The 19,820-nt window shown below is 38.8% G+C and overlaps 1 protein-coding gene across 5 annotated transcripts in view; it reads left to right on the top strand.

Annotated features, from left to right (window-relative positions):
- Atp13a3 (ATPase 13A3) overlaps positions 1-19,820 on the top strand; it is a 73,649-nt gene that overhangs the window by 15,272 nt on the left and 38,557 nt on the right. For 3 of the 5 annotated variants that reach the window (NM_001109369.2, XM_087576863.1, XM_087576866.1), the window contains 8 exon segments: positions 5,750-5,850; positions 10,680-10,853; positions 11,511-11,681; positions 11,996-12,066; positions 13,857-13,937; positions 15,841-15,910; positions 17,124-17,258; positions 18,469-18,541. In NM_001109369.2, the coding sequence (NP_001102839.2) occupies positions 5,800-5,850; positions 10,680-10,853; positions 11,511-11,681; positions 11,996-12,066; positions 13,857-13,937; positions 15,841-15,910; positions 17,124-17,258; positions 18,469-18,541 (826 nt within the window). In that variant the 5' untranslated portion in view covers positions 5,750-5,799. 5 annotated transcript variants of the gene reach the window in all.

A 19,820-nucleotide genomic window follows, 5' to 3' on the forward strand; every position in this document is an offset into this window, starting at 1 on the left:
AACGTGCTTGTTAAAGAAATATCTTTAAAAATGCCAAAGGTAAAATGACTTCAGATGAGATCTAGGCAAAGAGAGTGGAGATTTTAGGATTATGTATACATCATTCAGTCTTCCTTCTGGGTAAAACTAGCTAACTCTGTCTTCTGATTCCCCTTCCTTCTTCAGTAGACACTGTAAAATGCAGACTAAACTGGGTGGTGTGGCGTATGCCTACAATCCCAGCACTCTGGAAGTAGGTAGAGGCAGGAGGGTCACATGTTCAAGGCCAGCCGCAGTTGCATAGGAAGTCGAGGGCCAGCCTAGGTTATATGATACTGTCTTAAAATATAAATTAATTAGTTGATTAACCAATCCAAGCTTTATCAGATGAACTATTTTGTCTCATGAGGACAGTTTTAACCATTTGGAATACCTCTAAATAAAAATGCTTATTTAAAAAATAGTCTATAATAAAGTGATATAGTATAGGCTAAACTCATTCTTTATATTAAATCCCAACATGGGTAATACTGTGTGGCCTAATTATAACTTATTTTGTTATACCTCTTGTGTTGCTCCTTAACACAGAAAAAAATACAAAAACTTCACTTGACAAATGTAAATACAGTTTTAGTTTGGTGTATATTGGACACAATAGCCTTCCTTAAGCCTAAACACAGAAACAAAAGCATGTATTATAAGAGAAAGTCTAAGATGGGAAGTGATACAGTGGGTATTGAGTAAACCTTTGTTAAAATGTAGCTGGTATCTTTGTAAAATTTCCATGTATTCATTAAGCTATATTATGTCATTTTATTGTTATGTTAGGAGCTGATTTGAAGTTGAGTTCTGTCCTCAGCACTGTCAATTGTTCGCTTACTATGGTTGGAGGATTAAAATTTCATTGATCTTTTTACGTGGGTATTTATATAGATAGTAGAATAAAGGTCGTTTGCTGGGCTGAGTTAGAACCAGGGCGTGCACATTTTGAATTGTGGGTTTGTTGTGGGTGCAGTAAATTTGAAAGTCTATACCAGTTGTGGTATTTGTTGAAGTATCCCTTTTGGTGTCCTTTGGTTTTTACTTGGGTGAGGTAGTAAACGATTGTAATCTCAGCCCTTGGAAAGTTAAGGCAAGAGATTAGGAGCAGTTTAGGCTATATGGAGAGACCTTATCTCAAAAAAGGAGGGGTAAATGTCTGCTTAAAATTTTATTTGTGTGCATATGTTATGGAGTGGGGCTGGGGGAGCGTATATATGTAGCACTTATATGGAGGTCAGAAGCAACTACATAGGAAGTGCAGGACCAGCCTGGGCTACATGGGAGTCTTCACAAAAGAAAACAAAACATAATACTTAAAATTGCTTTGCTTCAAGTTTTACTTAAGTTACTGATGACTCTGTAAAGCTCCTTGTGAAATTAATCCTTTGGGAATTCTAGGCAGGTTTAAAATTTTTCATTTTATTTTGCGATAGCTTCAGACTGACCTTGAACTCATTATTCTACCTCAGTCTCCTGAATGCTGAGATTACAGATGTATACACCACATTTGACTCAGATGAACTATTACAGTATTTTGCTCATGGAAAGCAAAGATGTCTATGATGTTCTCTGCAAGTTGATGCCAGTTTGTCTTGTTTGAGAAAATAAGCTCTCATCAACTTCTAGAACAGGCTAAAGACTAATTTCAGTAGTTCTTACTATGGAATCTGCGGGAGAGTAAGCATTATATTAAAACTCAGTGACTTTTATTTCGGATAGCTTCACTTTGTCCTCCCCTGCATTTTATTCTCCTGATGAAGTAAATCCATTTCATTATAAATTCAAGGAAGGGTTTGGTTAAGGACAATAGCCTAGCCCTTTACTGTTAGATAACATCGGGATTCAGGCGTGCACTGTAGGCCGGAACCTGTGTGTGCTGGCAGGAGAGGATTTATTCAAATAGGAGTTCTGCCAGTGGCAAAGAACAGAAGGGCATATCTTCTAAAACCAATTTAAAGTTGCTGAATTAAAAAGTCCTAAATTTTAATATCATAACATCTTTAAAGCAATTTAAACAGAACCAGTATTTGGTATAAAATTCTAATGTTTGTGTGGATTTTTATGGTTTTATTTTATATGAAGAGCCAGCTTTTGAAAGCTGATGCGTCAGGATCGGAGAAGAGCAATGGTATAATGCTATTGGTAAGAAAAAATTCTTTTTCTGTGATGTAGAAATTGACTTGATTGAAGAAAAAATGCAGGCCACCTTTTCAAAGCTTGTTAATGCTTCACATGTCTTAGATGTGTGAAAAACACATTTAACATGCAACTTGGTTACATTTGTGTGTATGTATATATGTATATATGTGTATTTTTTAGTTTAAAGGAAACTTTATTGGGACCTGGTGAAGGGGGCAGACAGAGAAAGGTGACAGAGAAGGACAGAAAGAGAGGAGAAAGAGGGGAAGAGGAAGAGGACATTTGTATTTTTAAGACTTTTTTATTGTTCATTGTCTTTATGGAGTCCTTGTAATGTTAAAGGTTTATTTATATAAGCACTTACGTTTAGTTATCCGTTTACAATCTGTATGTTTTAGATGTAAGCACAAGCACAGTTGGGTTATGAGTTTTCCAAGTGTATTTGAAGGGTTTAATTCTTGGTAATTTCTTGTGAGGTGTATGATATATTTAAAGTTAATGAGATAGCTTCAGACTGTGGATTATTTTTTAGAACAATTTTATATTTAAATTAATTTTATCACTTTGCTAACTTTAGTAGAATTTGTTAAGCTGTTACTTTTGTCTTAAAGCAGTTGACTCATAGAGAAGTAATTCTGTATAAGGAGCTGCAGTATACTGTGGTCAGTGATTGCTGAGGAAGATTTAAGTATCGGTTGTCCTGCCCACTAAATCACCACATGATAACTCAAATAATTGGAGTATTCCTTGCTACGTTCTTTTAACTGTTTAAGATTTTGGGAATAAACTCAATGTTAAAATAAGGTCAACTTGTTAAGGAAATTTAGGGAAATATTTTTAAAATAGTAAACAGGCTCAATGAGAGCATTGAATTTTAATGGCAATTTCAGCTAGTCATACTGGTTCATTTCTTTATAATCCCACAAAAGAGGGAAAGGAGAGATAGGATGAAAAAGGGGGGTGAGATCAAAAACTTGGGCCATTGGTCTGCACTGTAAGCTCCAGGCCAGCCGGGGAAGAGGTTAGAACTGATCATTTAAATGTTACTGGCCATTGGAATTTGTTATGTAACTGCCAGGACTTTGCCAGGGACTAAAGTCTGAAGTGCTTAATCATTTGTATAAAGTGGTAGGCTATTTGCATTTTAACCTATGTGTATTCCTTTGCTATTCATGACAAGAAAAAAGGGTATTTGTTTAGTACTAGTGCTTTGTCTTCCCAAATATTTGTTCAACCTGGTTGGTTAAATTCTCTGGAAGTCTTCTGGGGAAACAGATGCAGTTTGGTGGGAGAACACTTAGTTATCACATACACTTCCCTAGCCAGGCCCTCCATACATTTCTCCAGCCCCTCAGAAATAATGCAAGCTGGTTCTGCAGTGGCAGTGACATGCCAGTTGTTGACCCTCTACTACTTACGATCATAAACCTCAGTATGCTTCATTAATCCATACCTCCTGCAGTTTTGATATATAATAATTTAATTTCTGAGAGAAATACTCTTTTTTTTCATCCCTTAGTGTTAGGGGAGTCTTACTCATCTACTTTGGTCTAAAAGGCTTTACAGAAGAAATAAATTCACTGTAAAGCATCAAGCAGCAGCCAGGAAACCAAGCTCACAGCATTTGGGTGTGGGTGTGGGAGTGGGTGTGGGAGTGGGAGTGGGTGCGGGAGTGGGGGGTGGCTGTGGGGGGTGGGTGTGGGGGTGTGGGGGAAAGGAAGGGTCAAGTAGCTCAGTCTGCTCATTCATGATTCCTGCCTCTGCCTCCGGGATGCTGGGGTCATAGGTGTGTACCAGCAAGTCCAGACCTTAAGAGATTGTGTACCTAAGAAATACACACACAATAGTAACTCCTAACACATTTTATTAGGATAACACTTAACCAACCCTGTATGACTCCAGGCACACTGAGCAGTCCTCTGATTGTTCCTTCCTCTATGTTCTTTCACCCTATGTCTAGGGTGAAAACTCACTGAGTTCACTGACAACTAGCCAAAGAGATTACTTAAAAGGGGAGAGGAAGAGATTACTAAAGAGATTTGTAAACTGTAAAGCACGGCCACTTTTCTTGCCAAGGTAATAGAAATTAAAGTTTCAATTTGGCCAGGTGGTGGTATAAAATCCCAGCACAGAGGCCAGCCAGGGCTACACAGAGAAACCCTGTCTCAAAAGACCAAAACCAAAGCAGACAAAAAACAACAACAACAAAAAATTAAAGTTTGTTATTGAGACAGTCTTACTATGTAACTCCAGTTGTCCCGGAGGTCACTGTGTGACATCGTGTGGCATGCTGGCCTTGGTTTTACAGATGTGCTCACACCTTCCAAGTGCTGGGCTGAGATTATAAAGTTATGAGCTATAACACCTGGTGTATACTAAAAGGTTTTGTTTTTGTTTTTAGGATAACTTATTCTTTGATAATTTCATGTCCATGTCTACTGTGTATGGATTTTAACATACCCGTCCTTTCTCTCTTCCCCATTGTCTTCTCTCCCACTTCAGAGCACGTTCTCTCAGCAAGCCTTTCTGCTTTCATGTACTTTTTCTGTTTTGCTATTATCCACTGAGTTTAATTAGGGTTGATCAGGTAACTTAGTAATGGCCATTCAACTGAAGAAATGGACTCTCTTCACCTAACAGCCATTAGCTGCCAATAGATCCTCAGGGATGGATGGGGGTCTCATGACTCTCTGTCCATGAGGAAATATCGATGGGATTTGCTACTGGGAGTTAGTTAGTGAGTACAGCTGTCATGTTATGTGTTGTGGACAGTATTTCATACTTTTGTTTGTTTCTCTTTTTTTTTCCAGCCCCCTATAATTTCGTGGTGTTCTTTCAGCCTTGGAGTGGGTGAAATAGTTGTCCTAAGTGTTTAGGGCTGGAGCTCTCAACATTTATTCTACCAGTTATGTATTGCTTTGCTAACTGCAGATGTTTCTCTGTCCAAGAAAACAATTGGAGGTAGTTTGAACAAAACAAGAATAATAGGTTCATTACTAAAGGGTCTGAAACTTCCCCAGACATGGGCTTTAGACAGATTTACAGGTCAAAGCATGCTTTCCATCCTGTGTGTGGAACGAGTCCCAAATCCAATCAGTGGTTGGTTATGTACGTAACAGTCATGACCCTATTAGATTTTGTGAGGATGTTTTACGTGACAGGTTGGTATTGTAGTGCAGAGTGTATATCTGGGTTTTGACCGTTGATGGTTTTCTCCAGTAGCAGTTTGCACAGCACCTTTTGGTAGTAGGAAAGCTACTCACCGGGGACTGTTTCTAACTCAGTTCCAACTTGATTTCTCCATGAGTGGTGCCATCAGCAGTGGGGTTTTAGCATCTAGTTCTGTTGGTGTCCAAGATCTGTTTTTAAAGAAAGCCAACATTTGTTTCTTTTTTTTTTTAAATTAAAGATATATTATGTGAGTACACTGTCACTGTCTTCAGACACCAGTAGAGGGCATCAGCTCTTGTTACAGATGGTTGTGAGCCACCATGTGGTTGCTGGGAATTGAACTCAGGACCTGTGGAGGAGCAGTCGGTGTTAACTGCTGAGCCGTCTCTAGCCCCAACATTTGTTTCTTTTCTTGCAGTTCTCTTCACCTGTTGAGTGAAGCACCGTACCTTTCAAGCCACTGTAGAGATGGACAAAGAAGAGAGGACGATTATCAACAAGGGACAAGAAGATGAAATGGTAGCCAACTTTCGTAATTTTCTGGGGAATAAAAGGATACAATTAAAGGAAAACCAACATAGACTGGGGGGTACCACAGTGGTGGCGTGTTTGTCCACCTAATGTGTCGGCGCCAGCACCGACACAGTACCGAGAATCGGGCGAAAGCCTACGGGATGAAAGAAACATGCACACAACACACACAGGTTATGTGTCAAGCCAGGAGAGGAAGAGAGGACGAGAGGACAAGAGGGAGAGAGGGAGGGAGGGAGGGAGGGAGAGAGAGAGAGGGGGGGGGAAGAGTGAGAGAGAGAGAGAGAAAGAGAGAGAGAGAGAGTGAGAGAGAGTGGAAGAGTGATAATCTCCTGTAGCTTTATTCATCACTTATATACCCAAGTCTCCAGGTAGAAAATAACTGGGAAGCACAGTGGGAAACCCTGGCTCGTGACTTTGGTAACAAAAGACCGACTAGGAGACCTGAATTAATTAGGGAGAAATCCCAGAAGATCAGCCTAAATCTCCAGGATAAAGGCTGAGGAAGCAAAAGGCAGAAGTAAATTGACCACCACCCAGGTGTGGTCCAGGTGTGTCGGTTCCACATGCATCAGCCGGGCTCAGCAGAGGTCATGCAGTGGAGACACCGGGTGTTTACTACTTGGTCTTTTCTTCCTGTGCCGTAAATACATGGGAGAGGCCTCTGTCCAACAATCCCATGACTTTAACTGTGGCCATGCAGTTACAAAGCGGCCAGGCCCAAATCCAATATGGCTCACTACACTAATGTACTGAGGCTCCAGGTTTGCTCTCTAGTGAAACACCCACTCACATGAATCAGAATTTTTGTATCCTTTCTAAGGGTGTGTGTGTGTGTGTGTGTGTGTGTGTGTGTGTGTGTGTGTGTGTGTGTGTGTTTTCTTTGCTTTAGACAACAAAGTCTTCACTGTAAAGAAAGCCACAGCTGGTCTGGAACTTGTTCTGTTGTTCCTGGCCTGACTTGAAGTAGTGAGCAGTAGTGATGGTAGCAGGGTTTCTCTGAGTAACCCTGGCTGTCCTGGACCTTTTTCTGTAGAACAGGCCTCAAACTCAGAGATCTGCCTTCCTCTGCTTATCTAATGCTGGGATTAAAGTTACGCTTCTCTGTGTCCTGACATTGGGTTTTATTGTTTATTTTTGGTTATTTGAATTGAGGTTTTTCGTTGACTTTTTAAAATAATTCATTTTTATGTGCATTGGGTTTTTTTGCCTACATGTATGTTTGTTTCAGGTGTCAGAAGCCCCACAGCTAGAGTTAGACAGGTGCAAGCTGCCATATGTGGGTGCTGGGATTGAACCCTGGTTCTCTGGAAGAGCAGCCCTTACCACTGAGCCATCTCTCCAGGCCTGCATAGTTTGGATTTTAGTATATAGATTTTCAGGGTTTTTGTTTGTTGAAGGTTTTCATTTTCTCTTGTAGTTTAGTCATAGTGAACAATGGATCACCAATTTATTTTGTCCATCAGAAGTATGCCTCTCCTGCAGCTTAAAGAGTTTCATCCTGAAGCGGGGGCAGGACTTTAAAATACCTGAGCCCTTATCCTGAGAAAAGAGTAATTTTAGATGTATTTCATAGCTATGTGACTTAATGGGAAGGTTAAAGTAGAACATTGGAGTATTATATATATATACTATTCATATATGATATATTGTAGTATTTTTTATATATATATATGGATAAATGACAGAACTTGAGCAAAATCCACTTGGTTCCAGATGGTTTTTTTCTCTTCCTCTGTCCCCTCCCACTCCTTCTTTTTCTTCTTCTTCTCCTTCTTTTGACAGTTTCATTACTTTTCAATTTTTTCTTTTATTGAAAAGATTTCTTTTTTTGCCCATTCCATATATTCCCCTCCCTCTGTTCCTCCCAGTTCCTTCTACTTCTCCCATTTGGATCTACCCCATTTTTGTCTCAATAGAAAATGAAAAGACATCTAAGGATAACAATAAAGCAAAATATTATAAGATAAATAAAACAGCAAATGAGAATAGGACAAAGCAAGCAGAAGGAAAGGAGCCCAAGGGAAGACATAAGAGTAGCCATAGACACAGACCCGTGTCTGTACACCCAAGAATCCCACAGAAACACAAAACTGGAAACCATAATATATATGCAAAACTTGTAGGACCAAAGGGCTGAAGAAATGGCTCAGCGGTTAAGAGCACTGACTGCTCTTCCAGAGGTCCTGAGTTCAATTCCCAGCAACCACACGGTAGCTCACGACCATCTGGAATGAGATCTGATGCCCTCTTCTGGTGTGTCTGAAGACAGTGACAGTGTACTCATTTAAAAAAAAAAAAAAAAAAGGAAACAATAGCCCTGACAGGACGTTATGAGACAAGGAGCCTTCAAAGATGCGATAAGTTTGGTTTTATTGGTCTCTACTGCTGAGCCTGCAATCTACTCTTAAGGTGGTTTGTTGTTCCCCGGGGTCTCACTTTGTTTTCCAGGCTGATCTAAATACACTGTTGCCCAGACTAGTCTCCGGTTTATGGCAACCCTTCTGCTTTAGCCTGAGTGTGCTGTGATGGGACGCATAAGCCATCATACTCAGTTCCCCTTTCCCGTGTAAACTGATAGCAGTTGGGGGAAGACGTGGTTCTTTATGTGGTGATTTAAAGTGTTAGCTAGTGCTAAAGTATCCCAAATAAGGTCTCTGTCTGTCTGTCTGTCTCTGTCTCCCCACCCCCTCCTTGAGACAGGGTCTCTTTGTGTAACTCAGGCTATCCTGGGACTTGTTATAGACCAGGTCTCCCTAGTTCTGGGAGTGTCTTCCAGGTGCCACCACACCTGGCTGTTGGTGTAGGTACACATGTGCCATGGTGTGCATGTGGTGGATGTCAGAAGACAACTTTCAGGAGTTTTGTAGGTTTTTAAAGAGTTGTATGGGTTTTAGTGATTGAACTCAGGTCAGCATGCATGGCAAGCATATTTAGTCTCTGAGACATCTTGCTGGTTCCCCAAGTTAAAAAAAAAAATTGCGGTTTATAAAGGTGAAAATTCAGCTCAGTTAAAACAAAAACTCAGTTTTTTGTTAGGTGAAGTAGATGCCTTTAAAATAATCATAGGATAAAGTTTTCTCCTTGCTGTATAGTTCAGGCTGGGCTCAAACTCACATTTTCTTTCCCGTGTTAGCCACCCAAGTGCTGAGATTATAGACATGTATCACCACTGTTATTGTAAAAATATAAAAAATAAAAAAAGTAAGGTTGTCTTTTATATCCCTATTAGGTCCGGCACCGCAGTGCCCCAGATACCTGCCAGATATCTTGTCAGAAGCACATGTTCCAATTCCGTGGCGGCCCAAATCAGCGGCCCCACACTCCATTACACTTAAATCTACACATGAAAGAACAGACAACACAGTAACCTTAGATCCGATTGATAAGATATAATTGCCCACCTAAACATACAACGCCCAGTACCATCCATCCCTTTAGAACATTAATAACAACCTATAAATAGTGGAATCTTAACGTCACTTGCCATGGCTTCTCTCCCTCTCCCTCCTCTCTTCTCCTTTCTATTCCAGTCTTCTCTTCCTTCAAACTTCTCTCCCATCCATCCTTCCTTCTCCTCCAATGACAGGCCTCCTTCTATCCTGTACCTGCCTTCACCTGTATTTTACAAATTCAGTGGGGAGAAGGATCTGGTGAAGTCACCTGAGTCCTGAGTACATGACTAGGCAGCCGTCCTTGGGGCAGTGGAATTAGCATCAAAATACAGATAACTCACAACACACCACCACGTCGAATAATAAGTTGTAATATATTTCAGATGTTGCCATGGGGATAAATAATTTCTATTGCTTGAAATTTACACCTAACTAGGCCTTCAATAATTTGAAATGTTGTATTTGGTAGCTCCTGTGAAGTTAATTAATGGTGACATTGGAACAATTTCCAAGTCACTTAAAACAAACAAAACCTACTGAAAGGGAATGTGCAGGGCAGAGAGGCATGAGGTGCATGCTTTGTAATTCTGGATGTAGGAGGCAGAGAAGCAGGAATGGAGGCCAGCCTTGGGTACTTTCATTTACCTGTGCAAGACCCCATTTCATGGCAAGCACGTACACATTTGAGCCATCTCAACAGTCTAAGACCCTGTCTCAATCTGTCCGTACGTCTGTATGTCCATACATCCATCTGTCAGTCAGTCCAGTCCGGTCAGTCAGGAATGCAGTGTCATGAAACAAGATGTAAGTAGAAAAACTGGTGAAATTCTGAGTGTAACTGTTAGTACAGGAACAATTTTTGACAGAAGCACCAGATGTTAGGGTCAGGGGAAAGTGGATGGAACTGTCTACAGTTTTCTATAAGTGGTTGCAGAATAAAAACTTTATGAAGATTTATGCTTTTAAAAATGAAATGATAAAATTACAAGGAATAGGACTGATGAGTTGGCTTGGTGGATGGTTAAGAGCACTGGATGCTTTTCTGGAGGACCCAGGTTTGATTCTCAGCATCCGCATTGGGCATATAACCATCTGTAACTGAATTTCCAGGGGGCATCCCGTGACCCCTCTGGTCTCTGGACATTTTATACACACGGTGTATAGACAGTAGGCAAGATACCCATGCACATTATATATATGCTGTGTTAGTAGCAAAGAATTATTAGACATAAATACAATACGTGATCAACAAATTTTACTATTAAGTCTAAAATTTGTACAGTGAACTTATTGAAAATAACAGGAAAATTAGCAGTTGAGAAAATACAGTTACTATGCAAAGAAAATAGTACGTAACAGAGAGTAAATGCTAGTTTATCTGCCTTATCATTTGCTCATCATGTGATTGCCATTTCTGTGCAGGAGATACATGGCTATAACTTATGCCGCTGGAAGCTTGCCATGGTTTGTGTAGGGGTGATTTGTACTGGTGGTTTTCTCCTCCTCCTCCTCTACTGGATGCCTGAGTGGCGAGTGAAGGCCACGTGTGTTAGAGCTGCAGTTAAAGACTGTGAAGTGGTGCTTCTCAGGACGACTGTAAGTCCATGGCTGTATTTACTAGTAGCTGGATTATTCAGAAAGTAAAATAGTGGCTTTGTATAAACTGTGTAGAATAAGTAACTTGGACTTTATTGCTAGGACGTGATAAGGAATGTTTAGTATGTTTAAATATGGCTTTGATGTGAATACTGTTTCAATGATTAGGCTGAAAGGAGTCTTAAAGCTGATGAAGCTGTCCTCCTACAGTGCTTCCTGATCCATGGCATTAGATACTTAAGGTCCTGGCCCTTTAGGAATATATATATATGTGTGTATATTATATATTACATATAATATTATATATTATATATATTCATACACCTCGTTGACTAGGCCAGCTGTTGAGTGTGATGTTACATCTTAAGCGATTTCTTTAGAACCTTAATTGGAAGCATTTTTTAAGAGGTTGTAATATTTAATATTCAATATATATGTGATTAAGTTAAAGAATTGTGAACTTTTATAAATCTATTGATAGTATTGGTAAAGTGTGTCAAAAGTTGATGATAAATTTTTCCTATTAAGTGACTGTGAAATAGTACCATATCAGCAAGAGATGACTAAATTTGTAAATAATAGCATTTACATAAAGATTTAGGCAGTGTTTAATATATATTTAATATTAATTAACTGACCTTTCCCCTTTCTTCTAAGGATGAATTTAGAATATGGTTTTGTGCAAAAATTCACTTTCTTTCTCTGGAGAATCAACCAAATTTGAATGCAAAGTCTTTAGTTAATAAGGTTTCTAATGGCCATGCTGTTCGTCTGACTGAAGAAAATAGATGTGAAATGAATAAATACTCACAAAGTCAGTCACAACAGGTACTGTGATGGAGTGTCAACGCTGTGAGAAACTGTTACTTACATTCTACATTATGAAAGATACATTAGAATCTTACATTTCAGTTACTGCTTGAAATAAAATTACATGCTTTATAAAATACCTGTCACTAAATAAAGCCTGAGGGTTTTTGTTTTTGTATTTTGGTTTTTGTTTTTTATTCTTTTATATATTACATTCCAACTGCAGTTTCCCTTCCCTCCTCCTCCCAACCCCTATTCCAAAAACTTTAGGTTTAAGAGGTTTGTTTTGTTTGATAGAAGCCTTTTGATTTAATGTTATGTGTGTTCTACAGATGCGTTATTTTACCCACCATAGCATAAGATATTTCTGGAATGATGCCATTCACAATTTTGATTTCTTAAAGTAAGTATCTTTATTGTTTTTGGAATGTGTTATGAATATTTTTAAATGTTTTAGTAGAAGTGGCTATATTCTAATGTTAACACAAAAATCAAAGAGGCTTTTACTTTATTACTTAATTCACTTACTAACAACTCTATGTTGTTTGAAGTTTTATTAACAGTTTTAAAGTAAGTCTCACCTGCAACTTGTACCTCAGAATTTTACATAAAATATAAAAGGAAACTAGACACAGTGGTGCGTGCCTGTGACCCCACAGTACGAGGCTGAGTGCATGAAGAGTTTGAGTTTACCTTGGAGCTTAGGTTTTCAATTCACGTTTTTGTTTAGTTTTACTCTGGTTTTGGTATACACTGTGCTGAGCATCTGGGACTCACACATGCTAACAAGCGGTGACTCTATCAGTGATCCCCACTCCCAACCCCTATGCTTTTCTCTAGAGTATCTGCATTATTTCTTAAATGTTGACAGTCCCATCCAGTTGTACTCAAAGAATCATGTAACATGTACTTAAAAAACTTTTACCATCTTGGTAAAATGTTGTCTTTGGACAGGACAAATTGGAGTAATCCCTTATTTGCTTTATTTGTGTGTGTAGAGATCAAAGTTAAATAAAAACTTACTATAATTTAGACTTTATTTAAAAGATGGGGTCTTGCTATTTCACTCAGTTTGTATCCAATTTCCCATCTTAGCCTCCTGAGGATTCTGTTTTGCTCTGTAACTGTTCTCAGACACACCAGAAGAGGGCAGCAAGTCCCATTAGAGATGGTTGTGAGCCACCATGTGGTTGTGGGATTTGAACTCAGGTCCTCTGGAAGAGCAGTCAGTGCTCTTAGCCTCTGAGCCATCTCTCCAGCTTGAAGTTAACAGTAAAAACAAGAATCAGGAACATTTAAGTTAAAACCTGTAACGCATACCTAGAATACTAAAGAATGTTCTGGAATTGGCCAGTGCTTTTCTCATATCCAGTTGACGTTGATGCACCATTGCTTTAGTGAAGAACTCCAGTGTCCTACAGGCTTGTTAAACACTTCGTTGCTAGTCCTTCTTTATACTGCATTCTGGAGAAGTCAACAGCTGTTGGAAAGAGCGTATAACATACTTGTTGTGTGTCAGCCACTGAAACTTGTAAAATTTAAACCTACCATAACATCAACAAGTTGTAGAACTTAGCTTTCCTATATGTAAAATGTAGAAAAGAAGAAGGAGGAGTGTGCTTAATTCTCTTTGCTTTAGAATTATTTGGCTAGTATCTATTAAAATAAGCATAATTGTGACATTTTGGAGGGAAAGCAGATATGTTAGTTGGTTCCTAGTTAGAATTGTTCTAGATCTTAGACATTTATGATTGTAAATTCTGTACTTTCAAATGTAGTCACAAAAGGACTTATTTGTGCATTGTGGAAGAAAACGAACAGTAAATAGTAAATCTTTAGTTTGAAAATCTCATTAGTCACCCTTTATCTTAAGTTTTATTAGTTTGATTGTTGACTCCTAAGCTTTGGAAACTGTCAGAGGATAATGCTGCTGTGAATGTTTATTTATATAGCATTATTTAGAGCCATGGCAAATGCAGTGAATAATTTAGTTGTGTTTGAGATTTAAACTATTGATTGTTTTATTTTAAGAATTTGAGATTTTAAAATTCTCATGACTTCTATTTTTTGTTAAGATTTTCTAAGACGTTTGTAAGGAAGTTAGTTCTGAATTCGAACATATAGCAAAATGAGGCATTAATACATTTGGCTATTTTAAACTTTGTTTAAAGTAAAAACTTTGGATTTATTTAGGGGACTGGATGAAGGTGTGTCTTGTGCGTCAATGTATGAAAAGCATAGTGCAGGCCTGACAAAGGGGATGCATGCCTACAGGTAACTGTATCCAACTGAAGGAGGTCTCTTCCCAACACTCTCAAACCCAGACGTGCACACAGCTCTCCACGTAATGCAGGCTCCTGAATACTACATTCTGTTAGTTACCCCTTACTGATTGATACTGTGAGCAAAACTCCATCAGTTTAAAACTATAAAAAAATGTTAAAGCTAATAATCCCTTAAGTTTTACTATTTAATCAATTCTACGATGCAAATTTCCCCACCTTTTCCTATCTCTGAATTTGGGATGTGTTATGTGTTGGGTAGTGTTCTTCTCAGTCACACATAAGTGTGCTCTGTAAATTATTAGTAACACCTTAAGATTTTTTTATGTGGGAATTGTAAGCATGTGCTGGAATTTCCCACCTGAAACTGTAAACCGGGAACCATGCTTTTTCTAGCCTTTTTTTTTTTAAGTATGAAAATATGCTAGTGTCCCAGTGCTAGGGAATCACAAGCAGGTGGATCTCTGAGTTTGAAGCTAGCCTGGTCTATAAAGTGGGTTCCAGAACAGCAAGGGCTATGCAGAAAAACCCAATCTCTGAAAAATAAACACTGCCAGCATATTGCACGTTTTAAAGATAAATGTAGTGTACTATTACAAGAGATTACAATGAAGAAGCTATGGGTTTTAGAGGGAGCAGAGGTAGAATAGAATTCAGGTCCTTACTTGGGCTAGTTAAATACTTTACACTGACCTATGCATACTACCCCTCCACACCCCCCTTTTTAAATGAGGTCTCAGGTAGCTTACTATGTGGCCAAGGGTGGGTGTCTTTGAATTTTTTGATCTTGAGTTTGCTTCCCAAGTGCTGGTCTTCCAGGAAAGCACCTCATCGTGCTTGGTTTATGGAATTGTTAGGAATTAAAGCCAGGGTTGACAGCCACTCTTGACAGTGGAGCAGCACTCCCAGCCTCTAAGCAACTTTAAGAAAATGTTTTCTAAAAGATTTTAAATGTGTAATATTTTGAAATGAACTTCATTAGTAAAATATTCTTGCTAGAGAGAAGGGTAATATTCATCAAATGTATTTAGGGTTGGGTTTTTGTTTTTTTGTTTTTTCTGATTACAAAAGTTAGTTAAATAAAACTTGCTCTGTTGGGGCTGTAGAAGATGTCTCAGTGGTTAAGAGCACTGACTGCTCTTCCAGAAGACCCATAGCAGCTCACCATTGCCTGTAAATCCAGTTCCAGAGGATCCATTGCTTTCCAGTAGCTTCGTTGGGTAGTGCATGCATGTGCAATTACATATTTAGGCAAAACACCCACGAACATTAAATAAAAATGAGATCTCAAAAAACATTTTCCCTCTGTTCAAGAAGAGGATCTTAGTCAGTTGCGATGGCTTACACCTATAGTCCCAGCACTTGGAAAGTTGAGGCAGGAGGATTCCCATGAGTTTGAAAGGCAGCCTGAGCGATACGTAAGTTTCAGGATACCCTGCCTACACATAATAAAAAAATGAGCCCTTTTGCTCACATGGTTATTATTGATTAGTAAGAAAGAACTTGTCATCTAGGAAATGGGAGTCTAAAGGAAGCAAACTGCTAAAAAGTCGGTTACCACTGTTGATGTCGTCTGATTTAAATGCTGTAGCTAGCTCTTTTCTTTTACTTATTTATTTTGGCTTTTGAGACAGGATTTTTCTGTGTACCTTGGCTGCCCTGGAACTCAGTCTGAAGATACAGTTGGCCTCGAACTCAGATCCACCTGCCTCTCCCCGAGTGCTGGGATGAGAGTGAGCCACCATGACCCAGCAGCTTTTTTATTTTTAAAAGTAGAGAATTTTAGTCGTGGAACATGAGATTTTTAAAACATGAATCTATGATTGGCTTTACCCATATTTAGCATAATTCTTTTCCTAAATTATTTATACAATTACTGCATTTTTCTGTCGTAGAAAGTTGCTTTATGGAGTAAATGAAATAGCTGTGAAAGTGCCTTCTGTTTTTAAGCTTCTGATTAAAGAGGTAAGACTTTAATACAGCTCAACAGCAGATCTATCAATTTGGATTGTATTTAAGAACCTGTTCTTAGTTTTCTGCTTCTTTGCTTCATATTTTACTTGAAAAGTAAAAATTGAAAAAAAATCATGTGGTGGAAAAGGTATAAGTATACATCTATTATATAGATTTCTTTTTTGTGTTTCATGTCTACATCGCATCCTAAGTGTGCGTGACTTCTTGCTCCCTTGCTCCTTTGACTTCACGTCAGAGGAAGCGTGTTAGCTCTTGCAGTGAGGATTCATTTATAAGTGCTAGGCTGTGCGAGTGAAAGGTTAGGAATATGTGTGGGAAGTTGGTGAGTAACTGCCTGGCAGAAAGACTTGCCAGTCTTTGTTGAGGTTTGGGCTATAGATAAAAAGTAGTATTGGGTGGACGCTTTACTAGAAGTAATGATTGTTTTCCACAACTTTCTTAGAGTGTAAGCATGGTTTCATGTGTGATTAAAACATTTAGGAAGCCCCATAGTTTGAGAGTATCTTATTAAGCAGCAGTCTCTGATTTTTTTTTTTTTTTAAAGAAAGCATTTCTGCTTGCTACTTCTTGTATGGAAAAGTTGGAATCATTTCTTAATATTTCGTTTGGGTTTGAAGTAAAATGGTACTTTAAACATGAAAATGCTTTGAAAAGTCAAAAGCAAAAGTCGAAAGACATTGGGAAGTAATTAAGAAAGATGAAAAATACCATTTCAAAACCCTCATTACCAGGACTTTCTAGTCATTTATTCTAAGTTCCCTTTGAGAGCAACGTAGTTTGCCCATTATCACATATTATTTTTTCCTTATATGCCAATAAACTTTTGAAATGTGTTTTCTTTTATGTTCTTTAAAGCAAACATTTGTTGTTTGATTAAAAGTTTTGTTTTAGCTCAGAGCATAGAATTTATTACAAATAAATTTACTTTAAAAAGTATAATATATAAAGAACACCTACCTAAATTTTCATACAGGTTGGCCTTTTCTAGTTGAACCTGTTTTTGGGTTTGGTATGACCCTAAATTAATGTAAATAATTTAAGCTTTCTGGATTAAGTTTAGTGTTCACTGGGAAGCAAGAGTAAGGGTGTGTGCATCCTTTAAGAACCTGGTTGTTGACCTCTCCAGTCTGTGGTGGGGAATCCATATGCATACATATCCTCTTCCGTTGTTGATGGAGCTTTCTTTCCTTTTCTTTTTAACTAGGTTCTCAACCCATTCTACATTTTCCAACTGTTCAGTGTTATCCTGTGGAGCATCGATGAGTACTATTACTATGCTCTAGCCATTGTGGTCATGTCCATAGTGTCCATTATAAGTTCACTGTATTCCATTAGAAAGGTAAGTCAAGTTTATTACACATCTCAGGAATATAGTTGCATTTTTAATAACTTGGCAAGGTTTGTAGAATGAATAGTACTTGGTATTAAGTACACTTACTGTTATTTGCACATACACACTTCCTTTTGCTTGTTTGTTGAGACAAGGTAGCTAGGGGGGCCTTTAACTAATCCTGCTTTCTGCTAGACCTTGGACATTTTTTTTTAAAGTATGTACTAGTGTTTTGTCTGCATTTAAGACAGTATACTGCTTGTGTGTGTGGAAGACTAGGCAGTGTTTGTAACCAAGGGCTTTTCTTTTCTTTTTTTTTTTTTTTTTTTTTTTTTTTCTTCTTTTTTTCGGAGCTGGGGACCAAACCCAGGGCCTTGCGCTTGCTAGGCAAGTGCTCTACCACTGAGCTAAATCCCCAACCCCACCAAGGGCTTTTCTACTTTGACCCTCTGTTTTGAGAATGTGTGTGGATGTGTTCACTTGTCAAGTCCAGTTGTGCCCAGAGGCCCCAACTTGATCCTGAGTTTTTCTTGGATTGTTCTCTACCTTATTCATTGTGTCTGTCCATTGTGGCAGGGTCTCAGTTGAACTCAGTGCTCATGCACTGAACTAATTGAGCTAGCCAGCTTGCTCTAGGAATCTCACTCTCGCCTCTTGAGTACTGGAATTACAGGCAAACTGCTTGGTGTTGATGTGAGTGATCAGATCTGAGCTTGAGTAGTAAGTAGTTATCTTAGGGTTTCTATTTTTACTGTGAAGAGAAACCATGGTCCCAGCAACGCTTACAAAGGAAAAGATTTAATTAGTGCTGGCTTACAATTCAGAAGTTTAGTTCATTGTCATGGCTATAAGCTTGGGAACATGCAGGCACACATGGTGCTAGAGGGGTAGCTGAGAGCTCTACGCATGGATCAGCAGGCAGCAGTAAGAGAGTGATGGTGTCTGACCTGAAAGTCTGAAAACCTCAAACCCACCCCAGTGACACACTTCCAACAAGGCTACACCTCTTAACATGCCTCTCCCTATTGGCCTGTGGGCCATTTTCATTCAAGCCACACGTAGTATATCAACCACTGAGTCAGTCACCTCTGCATCCTGTGACTTTTCACATTTATGTAGGCAGAGCAGTAAACAATGATCAAAGTAATTAAGGTTTTTTTAAAATTATGTTGAGGAATGGATTTGTATTTATTAGATTTTGATTTCTTTTTTCTTTCAGCAATATGTTATGTTACATGACATGGTGGCAACTCACAGTACTGTGAGAGTTTCAGTTTGTAGAGTAAATGAAGGTAAGAACTTCCAATGAGCACAGATCGTCCAATTAAATGCTCACATGTAAAGTAGACTGTGTGCACATGTGCATCTTGTTTTTTAAAATTGCATTTCTTTATCTCACTGTATGCATGCATATGTATGGAGATTAGAGGACAACCCATGGGAAATCACTACCACATGGGTCGTGGTTTATCGAGGAGTAAACTGAAGACATGACCTAGATCAAGAACAGGGCTGTAGAGCAGCAAAGTGTGGAAGTGAGAAAAAGAAGCCTTTCGAGAGGTCTGCACAGTGGATGGTGGAGTTGGTGTTGTTACATAGTGAAAGGGAAACACTCATTGTAGGAATGAGAAGGCTTGGAGTGTATAAACTGAGATGATGACGTAAAGGACAGACAGTATAGTAGCACGCTCTCTGGAGGATACTTCCATTTCTCCAGGATATACCAGTCAGCCTTCATGTATTCTCAGCGTTCTTCTCCCCTACCCCATTGCCACTTCCTGCCTCCTCCCTCTTGCCTTCTTCTTCCTTCTTCCTTTCTTCCTACCTTCCTGGAGTAGATTGCTAAATTTTGCAACTCTGACTTCCTAAGTAGCTGGGGTTCTAGGTTTGAGCCATGCCCTCAGGCTCCATTTTGTTGACTGTATTCAATTGATTACTTCCTTCCCAGTGACTCCCTTCTCTCACTAGATTCTCCCACACTGGCTGCCACCTTACTTATTTTGGTAGGATTATTTGCTTATTTTGTTTTGGAGATTTTTGTGTGTGTTTTATTTCTGTATTCTAGTAGCACAGACTGGCCTAGTCTGTTATATAGCTAAGGATGACCTTGAACCTCTAATTCTGTTGTATAAACTGGTATTCCTGAAACCCAAGAGTTGTTGGTATTGTTTTTAGGCAAGAGGCACCTACACACACAGACACCTGAGAAGAGTCTTACCAGGCTGGCCTCAAATTCATGATTTTGCTTTTTCAGCCTTCCAAATGTTGGGATTTCAATGCCTGTTCTAAATTTTCAAGAAGACAATTAAGTAATATTATATACTTAATAAATTCAGCTTGCTGTACTTTAATTTCAAAGACTAAAATATACTGAGAAAGGATGAGAAATAATTGCGGTGAGGAAAGAATACCATTGGAAAGAAAATGGTAAATTTTATGTGTTTTAGTTTTGGTAGAATTGGAGAAATTATTTTGCTTGTTCATCAGAATTTCCTGTGTGGACTTAGGCTTGTATTTTAAGGTGGCTGACCGTCAAAATTGATTGACAGGAGTATGGGCTTGTGATGGGAA

The sequence above is a fragment of the Rattus norvegicus genome, chromosome 11 (assembly GCF_021556685.1).
Source record: "Rattus norvegicus strain SHRSP/BbbUtx chromosome 11, alternate assembly SHRSP_T2T, whole genome shotgun sequence".
Taxonomy (NCBI): Eukaryota; Metazoa; Chordata; class Mammalia; order Rodentia; family Muridae; genus Rattus; species Rattus norvegicus.